We start from the raw sequence: 25,657 nt of genomic DNA, 5'->3' as shown, positions 1-25,657 counted from the left end.
TTACCACTGCAAGAGGGATGCTTTAAAGGGCTGGAAATTACCAGATGCCAGATATAGTAATCATTTTATCTCAATGTTTAACTTAAAGTCTACAATATTTCATGAGCAGCATTTACCAGAGATGTATTGCACTTTTAGTCAGATTCAGGCTTGTGCTTCTTTAGGTCTAGCTTTGTGTTCAGGCAGAATTGCTAGTTCTCAAGGTCTGTGATGTGCTTTGTGGGGCCCTTCTCCTTGACCAGCCATAACCCTTAATGTTGTTGTTCCCCCTTCAAGGATCCGGCAGTGCTGTTGAGAGAGCTTACACACGAAATGATTAAACTTTAGTGGAAAATCACTTGTTTAATAATGGTTAATCTATTTCCACCCTGTAATCTCCTATCTCCCTAAGACACTAGAAATCAGGTCAAATAAGTTCTGAGTTGGAGAGAGGAGAAAAGAGGTCCAGCTAATGTCCCTGAGCCTGGAACAAAATACTGCCATGTGGGAAAGGAGTACACGCCATCACAGAGGGCATGAGCTTGCTGCTTAGAAAGGCTACTGAACCCTGGAGACCCTGGCAGAACTGGAGGAGTTCTACACTGGGTGGTTAATTCTCCCAATACACATGTGTGGAGGTCTCCCCAAACCTTGGTGAAAGGCTCAGTTTGGCAGCAATCCACTTCAGCATGACTGCCTGCCTTTCCTTGTCTGCTGGTTTGCTTCTGGCCAACAGGCTGACCTTGAACAAATGCTGATGAAATCCACATCCATGATGAGGTAGAAATCTTATAACAATTTAAAGGGATTCAGAAACTTAATGGGTAGAGCCAAGCCTGGACAATCAGAAAAATTACTTGCTAATGAGGCAGAACCCAAGAAGAGGGGTTTAACCAAGCATGTGTACCATGTTGACCTTGCTGCCTGGATAAGCAGAAGGACCTCAGATTTAATTCTGAGCTTCCTAGCAGCCAACTCAAAAAGGGAAATCTGCTTGGTTTCATATTTCACTATGATCATAAGCTAAAAAGTAATAAGTTACTTAGAAAAAACATGATTGTTGACACTAGTGCCAAATAACAATTTTCCCTAGGGGTGGGGTGGAGTGGTCACCATGAAGGGAATTCTCTAATCAATGACATCTTTAAATAACATATTTACAGCAGATGTATTATTAACCATCAGTCTGGGCTGCAACAGAGGAAAAGCAGTGATTTGGCAGTGCCAGTGGGACTCAGATGGGTACCCAGCTCCTTTTTTTGCTATGCTCAATTTTAATTCCCCTATGTGTGGAGTTGGACTACGTATTCTTGAAGCAGTCTTCCCTAAATAATCTTGTAGCCTAGCTAATGCCAAATGTTTAATTGGCAATGAGCTGAAATTGCCTCTCCAACAAGAGCCCATTTGGATGCCAGCTGTTCTGTGCTGCCAGGTAGATCTATGTCCATGTGCTTTAACAGGCAGTTGAGTGTGGAGAGGGATGACACCCTCTCTTGGGAATAAAACTGAATATATGCCACACCACCTTCCCTTAGAGAAGAGTTGATGGAATCCCTACAGGCACAGCCAAGAGCCTTCTTAGACAAGGCGTTTTGCTGCTGTTGTTTTAATAGTCTCAGGTCTTTATTTGACTCAAACCAAACACTGCATGTTTCTCATATTAAAAAAAAAAAAAGCTGTTTGCTCAATGCCGCACAAACGGCGGCATGCGGGGACACCCCCAGCCAAAAAAAAACACAAAAAACAACCACAACCCAAACCCAAAGCCTCTTTCATATTCACGATATTCAGGAAGCACCAGCTACAGAGTCAAGCATCTTGGTTTAGATTTAGTCTCTTTGCCTACAATCACGGCCTTTGTCAAGTGAGTTTATCTCTGAGCACCAGTATTGTCATCTGCAAAGTGGGGCAAGTTCCATCTACCACAGTGAGACCGGAAAGGGGCTCCAAAACTGAGAGCTGCCATCACAGTAGATGTTGTAAGGGCTGGACAAAGAACTCCAGAATCCTGGTGCTACTAGCCCACTTCACCTGAGCCACGGCATCCCAGGCTCGGGAGTGCCAAGACTCAGGGAGCCCTGGATGGGACGCCTGCACCCTTCCCCAACCACGTGGCAACCATGTGCTCCCAGTGGTGGTTGCCTCCTCAGTCCCCTCCAAGCCTCCCCGCTCCCCATTCCCTGCCCCGCCCCCTACTCCCTGCCCCCGCCCCTCTCCGCCCCGCCCCAGTAACTGGCTGAAGCACCCGGGTGAATTCTGGGTCTAGGAGCCCCAGACTCTGAGGCCTGGGGACTCGAGAACAACGCCAGGCTGCGCGTCTGTGCCCTCCTCCAACAGGGAGGCGCGTGCTTCCCCGCAAACCCAGCCTCCTGGACCAACCCAGCCCGGAATTAGAAGCCTACGACGCCTGCCTGACGCACGCCCCTAGGAAAACAACCACTACCCAGCTCCAGGCAACCTGAACTTTCGGCAGGCTGGTTCCACCTTACCTCAGGCCCTGGGCCTCGCCTGGCTCAAGCTCCTGGGGCTTCAGGCCGTCTTCCCACCCCTTCATGCCCCCGGCTCCCTCGTGGCTCCCATCCTTCCAGATCCAGCAGCTCTTCCCACTTCCTCAGGCCTCCAGCCTGCTTGGCGCTCTGCAGCAGCCCGGGCTGCAGCCGGATTCCCATCTCCAACCCTTCTCCTCCCCTTCCTCCTCTCCAGCCCCTCCTCCTCCCCAGTCCCCTCCCCAGCCCCCACCCTCACTGCCACTAGACCCTGCTTGGCCTCGCTCCAGCTCCCCCTAGCAGTTGCCAAGAAGATAGTTCTGAGGCCTCAGAGGGCTCATCCATCGAATCTTCTGTGGGGGTGGTGGCGCGCTCTTCGGTGAGAGAGAGAAGGCCGACAAAGAGGAACGACTCCTGCTCCACAGACAGCTGCGCAAGACGGAATCACACCAGGGCTGGACAATGGTTTTGAATCCTCTTTCAAGCACGGAAGGAGGGAGCTCAAAACTTGGAGTTCCAATCCAAAGCCAAGGCGGAAACAATTTCATTTTAACTTGGAATGTTAAGGCAGATGTACACCCTTTTGAACTGAGACTTTTAACCCTTTGCCTTTCTGAGTGGTCTCAGCTTTTGGCCCCATGATGGAGCTGGCGCAGCCTCTGGAAGCAGAGCTCTCTGGGATCTTATTAGCAGCTGGCTCTTGAATTGGGTAAATCTCTGGGCATGACTACAGGTTGAGAGTAAGAAACTTGAGCAGATCTTAGTCGTAGGACTCCAGATCTTTATGCAGGTGTGATACTTAACACATCTCAGTAAACTCAGCACTTGAGTGCTCCTGTGTTCATTTATTGTAACAATGGGGTAGAGAAGACAGAGCTGGGGCCTCAGAGCCAAGTGAGGATGGAAGTCTGGCTCTCCATTTATCACTGCCTGACCTTTGGCAGGTATCTTAATACCTCTGAATCTCAGTCTCACCATCTGTAAGATGGAGATAATAAGCAGGATATGGGAGGCTTAAATAATACTTGCGAAGTGTTGTATTCTCCTAATTCCTCAATGAATGGTGCCCTGGATGACCGTGATGACTCATGTGTCAGGTTCGCACATATAGGATCAACTGATCCTCATCAAAACTTTTCAATAACTGAGATGCACTTCGCCCACATGCCCAGGTTTCGGTGTGAATGCCAGCACCATACCTGTGGGGAGACGTGTGATCGCTGCTGCACAGGGTACAATCAGAGGCGCTGGCGGCCCGCCGCGTGGGAGCAGAGCCACGAGTGTGAAGGTGGGTGTGGGGCTGGGGTGGGGGCCACACATGGCCTTTTTCCCCTCTCCCTGAGGGCTGAGGCTCTTTTCCCCATGCTAGTGAAGAGGCTGGGGTCATGTCAGTCTTAGGGGCTCAAGTCTGTCTATTGTAATAAGAACCTCACAGACTGGAGGGAAAAGTGCCCTCCTCTGAATTCAGATGGACATTTGAGAAGAAAAAGAACAATAATGATGATGACCATGCATGATGGGGCTCCGTGCTTTAATACGTTGACCTCTCTTTTTAGCAATCATAAATATGATGCAGCCACTATAAAATTTTAACATCTTATCCATTTCATAGGATGTGATACTGGATAGGAATCAACTATTTTGAGGACCAAGGTCCAGAGAAGATGGCATGGTTGAGTCTAAACAGGGAGCTGGGAGTACTGGAGTATGGAGTGCTGGGAAGTGTAACATGGTATGATTGAGGAGGATGGAGGGGACCAGAGAAGGAATAAAAAAAGTTGGGAAACTGCTTTTAAGAGTGTGACATAAAGTAAGAAAAGTGTTTTTTTTTTTGTTGTTTGTTTGTTTGTTTTTTAGGCCTGATGTGGTGGCTCCCAGCACTTTGGGAGGCAAAGGTGGGAGGATTGCTAGAGGCCAGGAGTTGGAGACCAGCCTAGGCAACACAGTGAGACTCTGTCTACAAAAAATTGAAAAATTAGCCAGAGGTGATGGTGCAGGCCTGTAGTCCCAGCTACTTGGGAGGCAGAGGTGGGAGAATGGCTTGAGCCCAAGAGTTGGCGCAGTGAGCTCTGATCCTGCCGCTGCACTCCAGCCTGGGTGAAAGAATAAGATCCTGTCTCAAAAAAAAAAAAAAAAAAAAAAAAAAAAGAAGAAGAAGAAGGACAACTGCTATTTTTAACAAACAAACCCTAAGACATCCAACTATAGATTTTCTTCTAAATAAATCTCCTTGGGAAGCTACATATTTATTCCAGTTGCAGAAAACATTTCATTCACTGCAACCTCTGCCTCCCAGGTTCAAGCGGTTCTCCTGCCTCAGCCTCTCCAGTAGCTGGGATTACAGACACCTGCCACCATACCCGGCTAATTTTGCTTGTTTATTTGTATTTTTAGTAGCGATGGGGTTTCGCCATGTTGGCCAGGCTGGTCTTGAACTCTTAGCCTCTTGTGATCCACTCACCTTGGCCTCCCAAAGAGCTGGGATTATAGGACTTTATACTTTTTGACCAAATATTTTTTGTAACTATTAGGAGATAAGACTGATGATCTCTTATGGCCAGTAAACTTATGTAAAAGGTGTTCCCAGTGGTCTTCCAAGGGAGTTTTGAGAGATGCTAAAGTTCTGGGGAGGTCTTGTGGCCATCTCAGGGAAATGCTCTGGCGCACCTCTGAGTCCAGGTGTTGCTTGGATGGCCGTCTCACTTTATAGTCACAGCTAATCGGTTCCTTCTCAATGACTTCTCCATTCCTCACCCCAGATGAGGGGACCAGAGAGAGAGAAAGGTATAATAAAAATAATCGGGGGTTGTTTCTTCTGCTGCTTTCAAACACTGATTTAGTATATTTTTGATTGAATTAACTATTATTACATGAATTCCAGTATTTGCAATCTGATTAGTTTTCCAGACTAATGGAACCCTTTGTAAATAACATGCTTCACTCCAACACATATGAAAAAATTTAAATCTCCTTTAATAAGTTTTTATCCTTTTAAAATGTATTAAATTGTTAAAAGTTACAAAAATAGTGCATGAAAGTCAGACCTATCAGGATCCATTTATTAGGTGCTTTCTAAATTCCCTTTGAAATATACAATTCAAAAGAAACAGACTTCTTAAGAAATGACTGATGTAGTAAATATAAATGTCTTGATTTTTTAAAATCATGGCACCACAGAGAAAATGAAGATAAGAAAGCATTGAGCCTGTTTTACAAGTTATAGGGTAATTTGTGTAATATCTAATTAAGTCTTCCTTCACATAGTCACCTGGGAAATTGATTAAAACATACAAATTACTAACAAGACTTGGAAATTTTGATGAAATTGGAATATAATGAATATATAATCTGCCTAAGAAAGAATAAGAATTTTACTCATGTTAAATCTTTTTCATTGTGGCAAAGATGAAAATCCCAAATGAGTCTATTATACTTTGTAATTTTAGAAGTATTATATATATATATATAATATATATATTATATAATATATATTATATATATACTTGTAGATAACTTGGAAATTAAAAAAATAAATAAAGTAAAATCACCAAGAATTTAACTACCCCAACAGTGTCTTAGTCTGTTCAGCTGCTGTAACATTTGGGTAGCTTATAAACAATAGCCTCAAAGTTCTGGATGCTGGTAAGTCCAAGAGTAAGGCACCAGCAGATTCGGTGTCTGGTGAGGGCCTGCTTTCTGGTTCATAGATGCCACTTTCTTGCTGTGTCTGTACATGGTGGAACGGGCAAGGAAGCTTTCTGGGCCTCTTTTATAAGGGCACTTATCACCTCCCAGAGGGCCCACCTCCTAATAACTGGTGATTGGGTTTCACCTATGAATTTGGGGTGGGGGGAGGGCACAAGCATTTGGACCATAGCAGAGAGCTACTATTAATATTTTGTTAGATACATAATATTTTATACATACTTTAAATACTCAAGATTATATAATCTACATAATTTTATATCCTAATTTTTTCACTTGATTTTTTAGATATTTCCCCGTATTTTCCCAATCATTAAAAATGCTTTGACATCATTTTTGATGGTACAGAGTTTTGTTCCAAGTGTTTGTTGAGTACCCACTGTGTGCTGAGAACTATGCTCTATTGCAAACAAAACACATACAGCCCTTGCCGTCATAGAACTTATAGTCAAACAAGTATACTGTTGCTTGCTGAGCCATTCCCCTATAATTAAACATTAAGATTATTCCCATATGATTACCATATAGTGTTGAAATGAAAGGTTTAGAGTGTTGGCTAAGAGCATAGGTTCTGCAGTCAAACAAAGACAGGTCAGAATTTCGCCTCTGCTAGTTGTAAGCTATGTAACGATGGGCATATTCCTCAACCTAAGCCCCAGTTTTCCAATCTGGACTATAGGGATAATGGTACCTAACTTAGAGAGTTACTGGGCAGATGAAATGAGATAATTCATGTAATACACTTTTCACAGTGTGTTAAGAGCTCAATTGCTATTGTTAGTAGTAGTAATAGTGGTAGTAATAAAATTCTCTTCATGCGTGAAGTTTAATTGGCATTTGGATGTATGTTTTTTTGACAGCGAAATTTTATTTTATTGAATTTTGAATGTATAAAACATGCCAGTAAAATAAAGAAACAATGAAACAAAGATTATATACAAAAGTTTTTGAATTAATACTATTTAAATACATTAGTTGTTAAGGGAAAAATTAGAGCTACATGCTGGTCTTTCACCGTAATAAATAATAATGTTAGTGTTTAATTGCAATTAAATAAAAACTCCAACTAAAATAAATATATTGCTGGGTGGGTGGCTCACGCCTGTAATCCCAGTACTTTGGGTGGCCAAGGTAGGAGGATCGCTTGAGCCCAGTAGTTGGAGATCAGCCTGGGCAACACAGTGAGACCTTGTCTCCACAAATAATTAAAAATTGGCTGGTCATGGTGGCACATGTCTGTGGTCCCAGCTACTTGGGAGGCTGAGGTGGGAGGATTACTTGAGCCCAGGTAGTTGAGACTGTGGTGAGCCGTGACCACACCACTACACTCCATCTGGGTGACAGTGAGATCCTGCTGCAAAAGTAAATAAATAAAATAAATATACTATTCAAGTTGTTGACCTAAAGGAAGACGCTGCGGCACAAAATACAATTTTAAGGAGTTTACTTAATGGCTGGGTGAGGTGGCTCGTGCTTGTAATCCCAGCACTTTGGGAGGCCAAGGCGGGCGGGTCACTTGAGGTCAGGAGTTCAAGACCAGCCTGGTCAACATGGTGAAACCCCATCTCTACTAAAAATACTAAAGTTAGCTGGGTGTGGTGGCTGGTGCCTGTAGTCCCAGCTCCTTGGGAGGCCGAGGTGGGAGAATCGCTTGAACCCAGGAGGCAGAGGTCGCAGTGAGCCGAGATCGTGCCACTGCACTCCAGCCTGGGCGACAGAGCGAGACTGTCACAAAAAAAAAAAAAAAAAAAAAAAAAATTCACTTGAACCAAAATGAGGATAGCTGCCCCCAACACACTTCCAAGTTGCCTTGGGCAGTGCTCCTGCATTTCAATGTACCTTCCTTTGTTATGATTATATATCTTTCTTTGGGGGTGGGGGCGGTGGCAGGGAGAATGGAGTCTTGCTCTGGAGTGCAGTGGCGAGATCTTGGCTCACTGCAACCTCCGCCTTCTGGGTTCAAGTGATTCTTCTGCCTCAGCCTCCTGAATAGCTGGGACTACAGGCGCATGCCACCACGGCTGGCTAATTTTTGTATTTTTAGTAGAGACAGGGTTTCACCATATTGGCCAGGCTGGTTTCAAACTCCTGAACTCATTGTGATCCATCTGCCTAGGCCTCCCAAAGTGCTGGAATTACAGGCGTGAGCCACTGCGCCTGGCCCCATGTAGTATTTTTTTTAAAAAAGAGAAACTTCACTCATGGAATATCAAATGAAAGGAGCTCTAAACTGTATAGCCTGGTGGCAGGGAGAATGGAGTCTTGCTCTGGAGTGCAGTGGCCTGGTCTTTGTGTAAAGATCCCTAAAAATTTTCCCCTAAGAGTGTCCTGGGTGTTCCAGAATAGACTTTTTTATAGCTCAATTAGCAGTAATACTATTTATGCTATTTACTAAGCGTCTGATAGTAATAATGAGAATATTGACTTATTATGCTTTTTTTTCAGCATGCAACTGCCACGGCCATGCGAGCGACTGTTACTATGATCCAGATGTTGAGCGGCAGCAGGCAAGCTTGAATACCCAGGGCATCTATGCTGGTGGAGGGGTCTGCGTTAACTGTCAGGTGAGGCACTATTTAAATCAAAGTGGATGTGTTGTCATGGGGAATGAGTATTCAGTAAGCTCTGCTCCTGAAGAGATGTCAAGAAAGTGACAGGCAATTGTGAGTTTTCTGAGACCATTTCTCCACTGTTGCTCACACAAGGCCTTGTTAGCTGGATGTAATTTAGGGATTGTAAGGAAAATGGACTGAGGTATGTTTACCCACACCCCTTTGATTAGTTTCTCGATTTAGATTTTGCCTAAATGGAGAGGAGGATTCCCAGTTGTCATCTCTGGCTGCTATCCATCTTGTGATAGAAAATCTCTAAGATAGGAGGACAAGTAGTTATTAATGTTAGTGCTGACCCTACATCCTGTTTTCAGACAGATTCTGAGTCTAGACTTAATGAGGAAATGCATCATGATCAATTAATGATGTCTTTCATAGACATCAAATGTGAAACACTAATTTTTCATTCCTTCTGTAGGACAACTGGTTTCACTGGAATTTAGTTAAGGGACTGTATGGCAGAGAGGGTATCTCTTCATTGAGATATTCATTAACAGTCCTGCCAAATGTTTATGAATTTGGTCTACATTGTCATTCTTTCTTGTGTTCTTTTAGATGTTTTGTTAATGTTACCACTGAAGAGGCGTTCTTCACATGAGATGCCCATTAATATGAAACCAGGGCTACATACCCATAGAGAGAGCCACCATTCTTCATTTGTCTCCCCCTCCATACTTTTATATTATCTGTTATTGCAGATAATTAAAATATAAGTAAAATATAAAATATAAAATATAGGTTTGTTACAAATCACAAGGTTTTATGTATAAGTGAGAAATCCCAGGATAAGGCTAAGCACTGTAAGACCTTCAAGTGATTTGTGTGCATATTCAAGTGATTGTGTTGCAGAAACACTGGACTAGAATGTGTAGGTAGAATCTTTTCTCTGGATGAAAGGTCAAGCCCCTTCAATGTATCTTTAGAATACTTTGTTATTCTTCATCATTCTCTCAGTGATATTATGTTTTGTACTTTGCTGTTCCAGAAAACCATCAAAGTAGTCTTTTTTTTCATAGTGGGTCTGCAAAAACTTATTTATTTATTTATTTATTTTTTGCTTATGAAATTACTGAACTCTTGTTTGGGTGTACTGCATTTGTTTTCCAACTTAAAATGCCTTTTACTAAGTTAGATATTTAGGTGGCATAATTAACTTTAAAATGTTTATTGTGGTAAAATAGACATAACATAAAATTTACCATTTTAACCATTTTTAAGTGTACATTTTAGCAGCATAATTAACTTTTATATTATATTGATAATCAAAGGACAAGGAAAGAGTTCTGCTTCTTTTATGGTTTAGTGGCTGCTGCAGGACTGAACCCTCCCATGGAGGATTGGTCTCTATTGATTGTCTTTTCTCTTAAGAATGGGTCATATTTTGGGTGTTCATATGATAAACTATGGGCAAAATACAAAAGACAAATAAACAAACAACAAAACCACAAAAACCGTGATCTGAAAGCACTGAAGAGTAAAAATAAGCAGGAAGATACTGGAGGGGACTGCAACTTGGCAAAACAGATCAGCATAGGGTGAGTTACATATTTTTATGACTTTTACCCAGAGGGGAGGCCAAAGTTGGTCCCATGTGGTCTGGCTAAAATTTCTCTAGAAATATGGAACCTTTGTCTTAAAGCTCTGTTCTCTGAAGAACCAGAGAGCAGAGCTTAGGACAACTCCAACTTGTGGAAAGTTGGTGGGAAGTCCAGGAAAAGAGAAGTCAAGAGCAGGGAAATCCCTAATTCTGTATATAAATTCTTCTCAAGTTTCTGACTGACCCCTCAGTCCATTTTCCCTACAATTCAAGCACAGGATGGATTTCATCTGAGACTGAAATAACTTACTTGATGTTTCAGTTACCACTTAAGAGTCAGAATGTGCAGCTTGAGTAAAGTTAATTGTCCATAAAGAAAAAAAAAAACCATTTTTTAGAGGAATGCTAATGGATTTGGAATCCCTACAACACAATATTCACAATGTCTAGGATACAACCCTAGATTTTGTAACATATGAAGATTCAAAAAAAGTGACCCATTCTTAAGAGAAAAGACAATCAATAGGGACCAATTCTGACATGCCCCAGATGTTGGAATTAGCAGTTAAGGATTTTAGAGCTGCTATTATAATTATGCTCAAGAGAATAGATTAAAATATAGTCACAATGAATGAAAAGATAATAAATATCAGTAGGGAAATAAAAACTGTAAAAGGATCAAAATGAAAATTCTATAACTAAAAAATGCAATATGTTAAATAAAAAATCCATTGGAGGGGCTGAATAGCAGAATGGAGGTAATAGAAGAAAGAGTCTTCTATTTGAAGTGAATTTGAAGATAGATTAGTAGAATTTATCTAGTCTGAAGAAGAGAAAGAAAAATATATATATTTCAAATGAACAGAGATTTGGGAACTGGTGAGACAATAGCAAAAGATGTAAGGAACATGTAATTGGACTCCCAGAAGCAGAGAAGAGACAATGAATCAGAAAAAAAAGTGAAGAAATAATGGTAGGAAATACCTCAAATTTTGCAATAGGCTAAGATTCAAAAAGCTTAATGAACCCTAACCTGGAGAAATACAAAGAAAATAATTCCTAGGCCTAGTGGAGTCAAACTGCTGAAATCCAAAGACAAAGTGAAAATCTTGAAAATAGACAGAGAAAACATTACAACATAGTATGACTGTGGACTTTTTATTAGAAACCGGAGGTCACAGAATGAATAATATCTTTAAAGTACTAAAAGAAAAAAGAAACATCATCCCAGAATCCTGTATTCAGTAAAAATATCCTTCAAGAATAAAAGCAAAAAGAAAATTGTTTGGTAGATAAAATAAAACCAAGAGAATTTATTGCTTAAGAGACCTACACTGCGAGATATGCTAAAGGAAGTTCTTTAGGTTAAAGAGAGGTGATATGAGATGGAAACTCAGATCTTTAGGAAGAAATGAAGAGTATGGTATGTGTCTGGGCAAATATAAAGTACTATTTAAAAACAAATTCTTGGCTGGGCACGGTGGCTCATGCCTGTAATCCCAGAACTTTGGGAGGCTGAGGTAGACAGATCACCTGAGGTCAGGAGTTTGAGACCAGCCTGGCCACCATGGTGAAACCCTGCTTCTATTAAAAAATTCAAAAATTAGCCAGGCATGGTGGTGTGCACCTGTAATCCCAGACACTCGGGGGGCTGAGGCATGAGAATCACTTGAACCCAGGAGGCAGAAGTTGCAGTGAGCCAAGATCACGCCATTGCACTCCAGCTTGGGTGACAGAAAAAGACTGTCTCAAAAAAAAAAAATTCTTGGAAGTCCTAGCCAGAACAATCAGGCAAGAGAAAGATATAGAAGACATCCAAATAGGAAAAGAAAAAGTCAAACTATCTCTCTTTGTTAATGATATGATTCTATACTTAGAAAACCTAAGGACTCTCCCAGAAGGCTTCTGGAACTGATAAACAACTTCAATAAAGTTTCAGGACACAAAAATCAGTAGTGTTTCTATGCACCAATAATGTTCAAGCTGAGAGCCAAATCAAGAACACAATCCCATTTACAATAACTGCAAAAAACAAACAATAAAAAAAGCCCAAATCTAGGAATACATCTAACCAAGGAGGTGAAAGATCTCTACAAGAACAACTACAAAATACTGCCTGAAAGAAATAATAGATGACAAAAACAAATGAAAAGACATTCCATGCTCATGGATTGGAAGAATTAGTAACATTACAATGGCCATACTGCCCAAAGCAATCTACAGATTCAATGCTATTTCTATCTATGTCATTTTTGACAAAACTATAAAAAACTATTCTAAAATTCAGAAGAAACCAAAAAAAGAGCCCAAATAGCCAAAGCAGCCCTAGGCAAAAAGAACAAAGCCAGAGGCATAACATTACCTGACTTCAAACTATACAGAATACAGAACTCAAAAATAAAGCCACACACCTACAACCATCTGATCTTCAACAAAGTTAACAAAAATAAGCAATGAGAAAAGGACTTTCTTTATTTTTTCTTTCTTTCTTTTTTTTTTTAGACAGAGTCTTGCTCTGTCACCCAGGCTGGAGTGCAGTGGCACGATCTGGGCTCATTGCACTGCCTCCTGGGTTCCAGCGATTCTCCTGCCTCAGCCTCCCAAGTAGCTGGGACTACAGGTATGTGCCACCATGCCTGGCTAATTTTTCATTATTAGTAGAAACAGAGTTTCACCATGTTGGCCAGGCTGGTCTCAAACTCCTGACCTCAGGTGATCCACCCACTTCAGCCTCCTGAAGTACTGGGATTACAGGTGTCAGCCACCGTGCCCAGCAAGGAAAGGACTTTCTATTCAATAAATGGTGCTAAGATAGTTGTCCCTCCATGTGCAGAAAAATGAAACTGGACCCCTACCTTTCACCGTATATTATACGATAATTAACTCAAGATGGACTAAAGATTTAAATGTAAGACCTCAAACTATAAGAATCCTAGAAGAAAACCTAGGAAACACCATTCTGGACATTGGCCTTGGGAAATAATTTATGGCTAAGTCCTCAAAAGCAATTTCAACAAAACAAAAAATTGACAAATGGGACCTAATTAAACTAAAGAGCTTCTATACTACAAAAAAAAAAAAACTATCAACAGAGTAAACAGATAGCCTACATAGTAGGAGAAAATATTTGCAAACTGTGCATCTAACAAAGGTCTAATATTCGGAATCTATAAGGAACTTAAATAGTTCAGCAAGCAAAAAACAAATAACTCCATTAAAAAATGGGCAAAAGACATGAACAGACACTTTGCAGAAGAAGACATACAAGTGGCCAACAAACATATGAAAACAGGCTCCATATCACTAATCATCATAGAAATGCATGTCAAAACTACAATGAGATATCATCTCACACCAGCTAGAATGGCTATTATTAAAAAGTCAAAAAACAACAAATGCTGGTCAGGTTGCAGAGAAAAGAGGACACTTATACATTGCTGGTGGGAATGTAAATTATTTTAGCCACTATGGAAAGCTGTTTGGAGATTTCTCAAAGAACTTAAAACAAAATTACTATTCAACCCAGTAATCCTATTACTTGGCATATGTCCAAAAGAAATAAATTATTACATCAAAAGGTCACATGCACTCATATGTTCATTGGAGCATTATTTACAATAACAAAGACATGGAATCAACCCTGGTGCCTATCAGTGGTGGATTGGATAAAGAAAATGTGGTACATATACATGATGGAATATTACACAGACATAAAAAAGAATGAAATCATACCCTTTGCAGCAGCATGGATGCAGCTGGAGGTCATTATCCTAAGCAAATTAATGCAAAACCAGAAAACCAAATGCCACACGTTCTCACTTTCAAGTGGGAGTTAAACATTGGGTACTCATGGACATAAAGGTGGCAACAATAGACACTGGGGACTACTAGAGGGGAGAGGGAAGGAGGGCGACAAGGGTCAAAGAACTAACTATTAGGTACTATGCTCAGTACCTGGGTGGCAGGATCAATCATACACCAAAGCTGAGCATCATGCAATATATCCAGCTAACAAATCTGTACATGTACCCCCTGAATCTAAAATTAGAGTTGAATTTTTTTTTTGAAAAAAGAATTTTAGGAAACTACCTACCTTCCCAACCCCTCTTAATTTCCAAATCTCTGCCCTTTTATGGTAATACAATGATCTGTAATTATTTTCCTTTACTCAATCCCATTTGTAAATGTTTTAGAGGAGAGAATAAATAATGGAAAAGGAAAATAAAAGAATATTTTGTAAATAATACTTCCATATAGCTGGAAAAATTAAGAGTATGTAGGGCTGCTTACAACAAAATTTATGACATTGTCTTATGGTATTTATAAAATGCATGTAAATATAATACATATGCAACAATAGCATAAAAAATAATACAATATTAACTCTAATTTGACTGTGAGACGTGAAGGATATATATTGTAGTCCCTAAAACAACTGCTGACAAAATAATGCAAAGAGGTACAGCTAAAAGGCCAATAGATACTTCTAAAGGTAATTTTAAAAACATTCAAATAATCCAAAAAATAGATAAATGGAGGAACAGGGGATGAAGTGCATGCATGTGCGCAAGCACGCACACACACAAAACCACATACACACACACCAGACACAAAAGGAAGGGGCAAGCAGAAAATAGATGCAAATAGTGGTAGACCCAAATCCAGCTATATCAAAAATACTCTAAATGTTCATGGACTAAACACTCCAATTCAAAGGCAGAAGCAATAAGACTGAATAAAAAAGCAAGACTCAACTATATTGTTCACAAGTACTTACCTTTAAATATAAGGACAAGTTGAAAGTAAATGAATAGGAAAAAATATACTATGTAAACAATAAACATTAGAAGGATAGAGTAAAAATATCAGGTGAAGTAAACTTTAAGACAAAGAGCATTAACACAAATAAATAAAGACATTTCATAATGCTAAGAGTAAATTCATCAGGGAGACAGTAATCATAAGTGTGTTTGCATCTAATAATAGAGATTTAAAATACGTGAAGCAAAATTTGACAGAATTAGAGGGAAAAATAGACAATTCTATGATCATAGTTGGAGATGTAAATACCATCCTATTGGCAATTTATAAAACTAGACAAAAACATCAGCAATAACCATGAAAAACTGACAATTTTAGATTTTATCAAAATTAAAAACTTCTGCTCAAAACAAATCATGTTATTAAGAAAATGAATAGGCAAGTCACAGACAGAAAATATTCACAAAACATAAACCTGACAAATGGTTGGTATCTGGGATATATAAAGAACTTCCACAGCTCAGTTATTAAAAAAAAAACCTCAAAAAAATTCAGAAGATTTGAATAGCTACTTGACAAAAGTAGATAAATAAATGACCAATAAATATACATCAAAGAGCTTAACAAGGCCGGGCGCTGTGGCTCACGCCTGTAATCCCAGCACTTTGCGAGGCTGAGGCGGGCAGATCACGAGGTCAGGAGATTGAAACCATCCTGACTAACACGGTGAAACCCTTACTCTACTAAAAATACCAAAAATTAGCCGGGTGTGGTGGCAGGCGCCTGTAGTCCCAGCTACTTGGGAGGCTGAGGCAGGACAATGGCGTGAACCTGGGAGGCAGAGGTTGCAGTGAGCCGAGATTGCGCCACTGCACTCCAGCCTGGGCGACAGAGCGAGACTCCGTCTCAAAAACAAAGCAAAACAAAACAAAAAAAAGAGCTTAACATTATTAGTCATCAGAGAAATGCAAATTAAAATTACAATGACATACCACTACATACTCCCCAGGATTGCTATTTTTTCCTCAGCTTTAAAGGATGACTATTATTAAAAAGGCTGACAATATCAAATTTTGGTGAGGATTTGGAATAACCACACCTATTCACGCATTGTTGATAACAATGCAGAATGGTACAACTGCTTTGGGAAAACGGCCATTTAAAAAAAATAAAGCTAAACATACACCTATCCCATGACTCACAATTTCCACTCATAGGCATTTATTAATAAGAAATGGAAATGTTTGTTTTCAAAAAGTTTATAGCAGCTTTATGCAAATACCCCCAACTAGAAATAGCCCAGGTGACCAACAATAGTAGAATGGATGAAGAAACTCAGGCATAACTATGGAATGGGATTCTGTGGAGCAACAGAGAGGAAGAAACTACTGATGATGCAGCAACATGCAAGAATCTTAAAAACATTATGCTGAGTGAATGACGACTAAAAAAACACACACACAAAAGTATCAGGGCCATTTAAATGAAATTCTGAAACAGGTAAAAGTAGTCCATAGTGGAGAAAATCAGAACTGTGGTTGACTTTGAAGAGTTGATGATGGAGATTGACTGTGAAGGGGAAGGGGGAACTTTGGGGTAATGATATTGCTCTATATCTAGATAAGGAATTGGATTTCACAGATGTATGCATTTGTCTTGACTCAGTGGATGTATAATTAATAGTTTTGCACTTGTAAGTTTTTTGCACTTATAAATTTTATAACAGAAGAAAAAAACTGTAAACAAATATTGAATTCCAGCTAGTTAAATGCATGGTGAAGTATTTAGGGGAAAGTGACTGATAGCTGCAATTTATTTTGAAATGCATAAGAGATAAGATGAATTAGTGGGTGGATAGAGGAATGGGTGGATGGATAATTATGTGATAAAGCAAATATGGTAAAATATTAATGGTAAATTGTAGGTGGGGGAGTGTAAAGGTGTTCACTGTAAAGTTGGAAATTTTTCAAGATAAAATGTTGAAAGAAAAGAGTAATGAAAGAAGAAGGCCAGGAGCACAACATTTTTGGATTGACTCCTTCTTGATTTCTTTCTCCTTAGTTAAATATTGATGCTCTTAACTAAGATTGAAGATTATCCCTGTTGTTTGAGATGATGCATGAAGATACTTTATCTCCATGAACTGAAACAAAGTCTTTCACCTCTTCCACAGAGATGTGACTTCTGATCGAAGTCTTTTTTTTTTTTTTTTTTTTTTTTTTTTTTTTTTTTTTTCGAGATGGAGTCTTGCTCTGTCACCCTGGCTGGAGTGCAGTGGCGTGATCTCGGCTCACTGCAACCTCCGCCTCCTGGGTTCATGCAATTTTCCTGCCTCAGCCTCCTGAGTGGCTGGAATTACAGGTGTGTGCCACCATGCCCGGCTAATTTTTATACTTTTAGTAGAGACGGGGTTTCACCATGTTGGTCAGGCTGGTCTTGAACTCCTGACCTTGTGACCCACCCACTTTGGCCTCCCAAAGTGCTGGGATTACAGGCGTGAGCCACTGCACCTGGGCTGATCTAAGTCTTAAACTCACTCCCTAGTTGTGCCCTTGTTATGTTGGTTTCACTATTTCCAGTCTGTTAATTTTTCTTTTCTTTTCCCCTTCCTTTCCCTTCTCCTCCATTCCCTTCCCTTCCTTTCCCAAGGAGCCCAGTGTAGCTGGAGGGGAGTGAGTAGGGGGTTGATGAATCTGGAGGGTGACAAAGGCCAGATCATGTCAGGCCTTATAGGCCTAAGTAGGGAAACTCCTCCAGAGAGAGGCTGACTGGTGAATGGGCCACCCCAGAGTCTCTCCGTGCTTGAGATTCACAGAAATGGAAGCCAGTGACAGAGTGGTGAAGGAATTGAGAGAAAGACAGAAAGGCAGAGAGATGGAGGGTTTGCTTGAAGGTGGAAAAGCACCTTGGAAAAGTTCTGCTTCAAGGAATTGAGACCTAACGCTGATTAGAGCAGGGCCTGGTTGTAGGTGAGCATTCCATAGAAAGCCTCCCTCAGTAGTGCCAAAGGATGGACTAATTAAGGTGGGGAGGAGTCGGGCTTGCTACCTGCATAGATTCCATTAGCACCCTCTTTAGTTTGGACAGTTGGGGTTTGCTCTTCTTAAGTATCAGGCAAATGCAACTTCAAGTTCCCACTGCTCCCAACAAGATCGCCTCTCCCACACCTCCAATGTAGAAATACAGAGTCACCACTGTCCTTGGGTCTTGACCTGGCCTTGGTCCAACCAGGACCATGGTGTCCATGGATAACGTGGTGTGTCTTGCCCTCAGGGTGTGCAGGTTCTGGAGAACCACTGAGATTTCAAGGCAAACTACAGGCATTATTCTATCTACAGAGTACTCTAAATTGTTGCTGTCTTTCAGTCTTTCATTGCTATCCTTTGTGTCTTAAAAATACGATTTCTCTGTAGCAGGTACTTCATTAACCACTTTGTAGTAGAGGGGGAAACCTGGGCTGCCCAATTCAGAGAACATTTTCTCATTTCCCACTTCAACAATAAAAGATTTGGGAGCCAAAGTTAACCTGATGTCCTCCGTCTATGGTAAGAAACAGTGGCAAACAACAGATTTGAGGGTTAATTTACATTGGATGGGAAGGTGGGCCACAGCTGTTTCTGATTTACCCACCATGTTTATGCATGTAAATTTCAAGTCACAGAAGTGGCCAATGTGGTTTTAGACCTCAACATTAAAGTGATTTCAGATTTTAGCCTATGGGAAAAGGAGTGGTAATAAAGAAAAGTCTGTAGTTAATAAAATTATCTAAAACAGGAGAGGATACAGAATGGGTCTTTGTTCTCCCCCTGTGTTTCTGTGCAGACTTTTGTGTGGGTCAAAGTGTCTTGTTAAGTTCTTATTGCCTTTCTTTTCATTAATGAAAGAACATTGTCCTCCTAATTATTCCCAAATTAGAGCAAAAGAGGCAGAAATGAGCTAGATCCATAGTTCTGGAAACTGATGATGCATGTTGGGTAATTTAATTATGTGGCAATTACAAGGATTAACCGTGAACTGGAAAGAGCTGCCTAGTATTGTACTTTAAAATGAGCTCTGTGTATGAGACTCATGCCTCCATTTTCCATTCATGAAACAGAGGTATTCAGAAAAGGGTTTTATGACTAAAGCACAGATAAAATTAGAACGAAGAGAGACAAGGATCTGTATATATGTTATTCCTTCCGAAATTGGAGAAGGTGTAAAATGCACACATGACCCTTGGGTTAAACTGTAGGCGATTCATTATCCATTCGTCAGTTCTTCTGAACGAGGCTATGAGAACAGTACTCTTCAGTGTTTTCTCACTCACATGTCAGGTGCTTCATTAAAGCAAATTCTTCGATCAAGGATAAAGCCTGGGCTTGTCCAGTTGATGGAATGTTTCCTTTCCTGTCCCAATAAGAAAAAAATTCCAGAGCCAAGATTAAGCCAATCCTATGGTAAATTTTGGTCAAGGTCAAGATTAATGCTTTTTTAAATTATTATTTCAGTGACTTCAAAATTACAACTGTATATGACAGAATTATTCCTCTGGGTGAGTAGCACAAAATAAGGAGAATCAACTTCCCCAGAACCCTTCCTTTAAGTTTCTTTTGTTTCTTTCTAGCACAACACAGCCGGAGTAAACTGTGAACTATGTGCTAAGGGCTATTACCGCCCTTATGGGGTTCCGGTGGATGCCCCTGATGGCTGCATCCGTAAGTTTCATTTCAAGTTGGTGTATCTTAGCCTGTGTGTACTGCCTCAACAAAGTCATCAGGCTAACTTTGGATCAGTTAATAACTTCCTTCATGCCCTCTCTCTTCAGAGTATTAGTTCTGCTCGCTATGTGACCTCAGTCACTTACACAGTCTCTTTGAATTTTGGATTTATTCAAATGGAAATGATAATGTATTTCATAAAATTAAATAAAATGCAATCAAAAGCATGTAGGAAAATACTTACCATTGGGCCTGTCACATATTAGGCCTGTGATAAATGTTAGTTTCTCCATTTTCTGTTGTTTTGACATGTTTCTGTGATCTCTAATAATTTCAATTTTGGGGCTGGAGGCAGTGGATCAGGCCTGTAATCCCAGGACTTTGGGAGGCTGAGGCAGGTGGATCACTTGAGGCCAAGAGGTCAAGACAAGCCTGGCCAACATGGTGAAAAACCCTGTCTCTACTAAATAGAAAAAAAATTAGCCAGGCGTGGTAGTGCTCACCCGTAATCCTAGTTACTCCAGAGGTGGAGGCATGAGGATTGCTTGAACCCAGGAGACGGAGGTTGCAGTGAGCCAAGATCATGCCACTGCACTCCAGCCTGGGTGACAGAGTGAGACTCTGTCTCAGGAGCAACAACAACAACAAAAACTTGAGTTAGAACAAGACAACACAGTAATGAGTTCATAAGGATTTAGTAATAGTCACATTGTTTAAAATAGCTAATATTTGTTGAGTACTTGCCATATGTGAGGCATTACCTAAATACTTTCACAAAGGTCTTGTTTAATTATCACAACAAATAGGACATTGTATTATTGTCCTTATTTTTAGATACGGAGAAACCAAACAATCTGAGTAGTTATATATAATTTAGGCTGGGTGACAAAACCGCTAACCACTAGATCCAGGATATAGTTCTTTTCTCTCTGACATGACTGTGCCATAACTCTTCTATTATACAGAAGAATGCCTCTAGTTTTTCCTTGTAGAATTATGAGTCTTGGGTCAGATTTACAGACTTTTCCCTACATGTGCAACCTATACCCTATTCAAGGCTTGGTTCTTTTAAGTTGTCTGGTTGTCACAGTTGGAAAGCAATTCCAGTCCTGAAGTCAATCCTGTGCCCGCTCCATGATTAATCATACCATTAACATTTGAGGGTATTAAAGTCCAAGGAATATGTAGACGGATTTATTTCTCTCTAGGGCATTCTTAGTTGTTAAAAAAAATGTGTTTTCACTTTTCTTCCTTCTTCCACATCATGCTGCAAAGTATGTCCATCGCCTGTCTTGTGCCTACAAAGAATAGGCATTGGGAAAGGAAAACAAGATATTGCCAATGTAATTGTACCTCATTAGGAGCCTCACTGTTTCATCACCTTTCTAGTTTTTTCATCATTGAAGTGGTCCACAGAGGTATTAGAGGCTTGGCGTAAAGGATCAGTAGGACGCATGAATCCTAAATAAATTGAGCAAAGGACACCAGGATGCCAGGTCACCCAGGTCTTTATGGGAGTTGTATTCAGATGAGCTGTGACAGTATTTTCCCTGTCCAGGGTGCACCTGCCAGGTCAAAGGAGGCCCCCAAGTGGGAGGTCAACAAACTTCTTATACTTCCACTATGCCTTACTGCAGTGCAAGCCTGATAACTGTGCCTGATAATTGGTTTTGGTTGCAAAAGCTGCAAATTCAAATTAACTTCACTCAAATTAACATTTGGGTTATGGGTCTTGGTCTGCTGTCCACAGACTATATCTCCATGTCTAGGCACTCCACACTTGCATCTGTATCATAACTGTGTATTGATGACCACTTTGTGGACATTCACAGTTGGTTCATAGCTAGAAAGGGCTGTGCCCAACAGAGCTAAGGCATATACCCCCACCCCCACCCCTAACCCCTCTGACTAGTGTGCAGGCCTTGCCTCTGACTCAGTGAGCTGGGCAATGCTCAGTGGGATAAATGACATCCATGAGAACTTCTGTGTGGACGCTCATTACAACTGATCTCTGATAGCTCACGAGCTTCGGGCAGTGAGAACCATTAATCAGGTGTGAGGTGGGAAATAGGCTGTGCCTTTTCAAGAATACCTGTAGACCAAGGATCAAGTATGGAACATTGCCTGGGAAGTGTTGGAACATATTTGCTTTGTTAAGTGCAGTGAAGGACAGATCCTTTGAAAACTGGGATTTCTCTTAGCCTGCAGCTGTGACCCTGAGCATGCTGATGGCTGTGAACAGGGCTCAGGCCGCTGTCACTGCAAGCCAAATTTCCACGGAGACAACTGTGAGAAGTGTGCAGTTGGATACTACAGTTTCCCATTTTGCTTGAGTAAGTACCCACTGCAGAACAAGAGGCCACCCTTTTTGGTCCATAGCTGGCTTTTGTGCACTAACCTCTGAGGCATGGTGGACAGGTAGGGAAGGAGAGACAGAAATGGGGCCAGATGGGTTGTATTTATGTAAAAGTGTTTCTGAAAGTTTGGAATATAAATTTTATATTAGTACATTTTACAGTCTTATTTATCTCCAAAGTGTTACGTTGTACCATAGAAATAGCCATCTCAGTAGGTCAAAAAGGTCAAATATTGGTAATTTTAACTTAATAATCCATGTGTGTGATTTTTCCTCCTAAATGTAGGAGAAATATCATGGGCTTCCAGATATTTATTTGCATGCATATAGTGTGTGTTGTGTTTCAGGAGCCCAGGGAAACGTTTCCTCTCTCCTGCTGTACAAGAGGCCAAGTTATAAGCACCCCGACTCCACCCCACTGCAGTGATCTAAGTGAACATCTCAGCATCACCAAGAGAAAAAAATACATATCTGTCAGAAACACTGTAGAGCATGAAACAGGAGAATCTGTGAAACCAGCTGTGCAAACTGTGATGAGTGTTGGCTCTGTTTGTTGTGCAGCAGTGGGAAAACTGCACTTTGGGGTTAGGACAAAGAAACACTGTCGCAAGGAGAGCCTGTCTCTCTGTATCACTCTATCAGATGTTTCCTGGCCCCACCCTCCTGACTTCTGCAGAGCCATTGTAGGGAAAGCATATTGAGTTGTGGGGACATGGGGGCAGGACTCACATGAATGGGTAACTATATGTTCTCATTCACACCTGCCACCCCAGGTAATTGCTTAAATTGCACCCACTTTTTCTGTGGACACTGTCCTACTTTGGTTGATGAGACACCACATCAGAATTTTATCAATGTTGAATCTGTGACTCTTGGTAGAAGGCTGAACAGAAATTGTATTTGCCTTTTTTTTTTTTTTTTTTTTTTTAAGACAGAATTTCGCTCTTGTTGCCCAGGCTGGAGTGCAATGATGTGATCATGGCTCACTGCAACCTCTGCCTGCCGGGTTCAAGAGATTCTCCTGCCTCAGCCTACTGAGTAGCTGGGATTACAGGCATGTGCCACCACGCCTGGCTAATTTTGTATTTTTAGTAGAGATAGGATTTCTCCATGTTGGTCAGGCTGGTCTCGAGCTCCTGACCTCAGATTATCTGCCTGCCTCAGCTTCCCAAAGTGCTGGGATTACAGGCATGAGCCACTGCGCTCAGCCTGCCTTTTTAGTGAAAAGAAGGAGAGGAAGAAACTTGAAGTAGTTTTATGGCATAAACAAAATATCAGGAAAAAAAAAGGAAGAAAATATTTCTTTAAAGCTTTGATTTTATGGTTAAAAAAACAATAAAAAAGCTAAGGAAGCCAAACTCATCCCTGCTCAGGCTGAGACTTAGCTATTGTGAGCACGAAACATTCATTTCTGTTCATCGTTATACAATGGGAATGTTTGGCCAGTCTGGTTTCAGTTACTAAACACATTTGAGATATAGCAATATCGCCTTTCTTTAAATTAGTCTCTGTATGCTACTTTTCACTAAGTGACAGAGAGTGTCTTCCTAGTTAGTACAACTTAATGTTTTACTTTACTATCTCCTTAATCATTCTCTGTGTTTTTTAATAAACTATTTTTACAGGAATTCCCATTTTTCCTGTTTCTACACCAAGTCCAGAAGATCCAGTAGCTGGAGATATAAAAGGCAAGTAACCTCCCTTTTGGTTTAACTCCAGTGAAAATGTTATGCCCTTGTTCTTTTCCTACTTCCTGTGTGCACTGCCACATCCAAGGCCAAGTCTCCCTTCCTAGAGCATGGTAGGTGCCTTGCAGGTGTCTCCTAGTTGACCTACTCCCCACCCATCAGTCCCCACTCCAGCCTGTCTTTTACGAGGGCACTACCTGACGTAGGAAACCGTGCAGAGCTTGGATTAGATATCACCAGCTTGCTCAAAGACCTTCAATGGCAGCCAGTGGTCTGTTGTCTTTTTTGAGTTCCCCGAAAACAGACACTGAAAAGGGAATAGAGAGCAAGTCATTTATTTGGGAGGTGATCCCAGGAAGGGAGAGAGTCAAGGAGTGAAGAGAACCATGATAAAGGTGCAACGGCAGGTAATGGCAGTTATCTGCTATTAGTGGAGGCATTAATGCTTCTGGCACATTCACTCTCTGGCACTTACAGCTTGGCCTTCAGGAAGGCTGAGGAGCTTCTGCAGTCCCGAAACAAGCCCCTGGCAGACAATAGCAGTGGTGTGCAGTAAGTTGTCTCTGAGGGTGGGGGGATGAGTACTAGAGGATGTGGGTGTTACATTTACCAAATCATTTGTTCCATAAATATTTTAAGATTCCCTGTTATGTGCAAAGTACCATTCTGGCTGCTGGGGACTTAGCAGTAAACAGAATAGAAAAAATTCTCAGCTTTCTTTGAGCTTATATTCCTGTGGAGAAACCCAGATAATAACATATATAATATAGAAACCCAAGCAAGGAAAAGAGCTAATTCATTAGACTGTGAGAGGCAGAGTTGTATTCTGAACATGGGTGCCACTTTTAAGGGGCAGCCATTCACATCATAGGCATAAACTAACTCATGTGAGAAGATTCCAGGCCTCTGCGCTGGGTTCCAGAGCCACGGGGAGTTTCCTATATTAACCCATCACGGCATCTGCAGGGAGGCACAGGTTCTCAGAAGGGCACACCTGCACCAAGGGAAGGGCACAGCACATGCACACAGCCCACGACTGGGCACCATCGGACTCATGCTCACATCCCCTGAGTTTGCCTCTACTACCCCAGGGCGCCAGCAGAGGCCTGGTGGTCACTGGGGAGGAGGTAGTGCCAGGCATGTGTGAGCACGGGTGCCCCTCCTCCTGCAGCGCCACGGTGTGGGCCAGCAGAGAAGATGGTTTCTGAAGAGCTCTCCTTGGCAGTGAAGTTCAGGCTCTACAGCAACATAGTAACTCAGGTATGGGCTGGAGGCAGCCTTGGTGATAAGTGCTGCTGAAAAAACAAGACAGAGAGGAGGTTAGGGAATGTGAGGTTTATAGATTTAAATTAGGGAAGTCAGGGAAGGCCTCACTGAAGCAGGTACAGGAAAGAGCAAGTGCAAAGTCCCCAGGGCAGCAGCAGCCCTGGGCCAAGGGTGTTCAGTGAACAAAAAGAGACCAGGTGTGTGAAAGTGGAGCGAGGGAAGGTGAGACTGGTAGGAAGGGAAGGCACCAGGGGCTGGATGGAGGCCCTCGTCAGACACTAGAGAGGCCTTCCCTTTTACTCGAAATGAGACAGGAGCCATGGAGAGTTTTGCACAGAGAAGTAACGTTATATAGAAGGCTCTTTGGGTCTACTGTATTGAAAGAAAATCTCAGGAGAAGAGAAGAGAAGAAGCAAGGGGGCCTGATGGAAAGCTTTTTCCATAATCCATGAAGAAGAGATGATGGTGGCTCAGACCCAGGTGGTGTCAGCAGAGGTGACAGCAGTGGACGGACTGTGGATATCATCTGAAGGTAGAACCAACAGGATTTCCTGGGGGATTACTAGA

General features: G+C 41.4%; 1 protein-coding gene and 1 pseudogene across 2 annotated transcripts in view; one reads left to right on the top strand and one right to left on the bottom strand.

Annotated features, from left to right (window-relative positions):
• The window catches only part of LOC129459399 (small ribosomal subunit protein eS10-like), a 294,302-nt pseudogene that overhangs the window by 83,353 nt on the left and 185,292 nt on the right, over nt 1–25,657 (bottom strand).
• LAMA3 (laminin subunit alpha 3) overlaps nt 1–25,657 on the top strand; it is a 270,663-nt gene that overhangs the window by 65,889 nt on the left and 179,117 nt on the right. For both annotated transcript variants that reach the window (XM_055235914.2, XM_055235907.2), the window contains exons 7-11: nt 3,638–3,753; nt 8,616–8,734; nt 19,687–19,777; nt 21,982–22,113; nt 23,762–23,824. In XM_055235914.2, coding sequence (XP_055091889.2) covers nt 3,638–3,753; nt 8,616–8,734; nt 19,687–19,777; nt 21,982–22,113; nt 23,762–23,824 — 521 coding nt within the window. The remainder of the gene's footprint in view (nt 1–3,637; nt 3,754–8,615; nt 8,735–19,686; nt 19,778–21,981; nt 22,114–23,761; nt 23,825–25,657) is intronic.

This window comes from Symphalangus syndactylus, chromosome 1 (genome assembly GCF_028878055.3).
Source record: "Symphalangus syndactylus isolate Jambi chromosome 1, NHGRI_mSymSyn1-v2.1_pri, whole genome shotgun sequence".
NCBI classification, from domain to species: domain Eukaryota; kingdom Metazoa; phylum Chordata; class Mammalia; order Primates; family Hylobatidae; genus Symphalangus; species Symphalangus syndactylus.
This window is presented reverse-complemented; position numbering and strand designations above follow the sequence as displayed.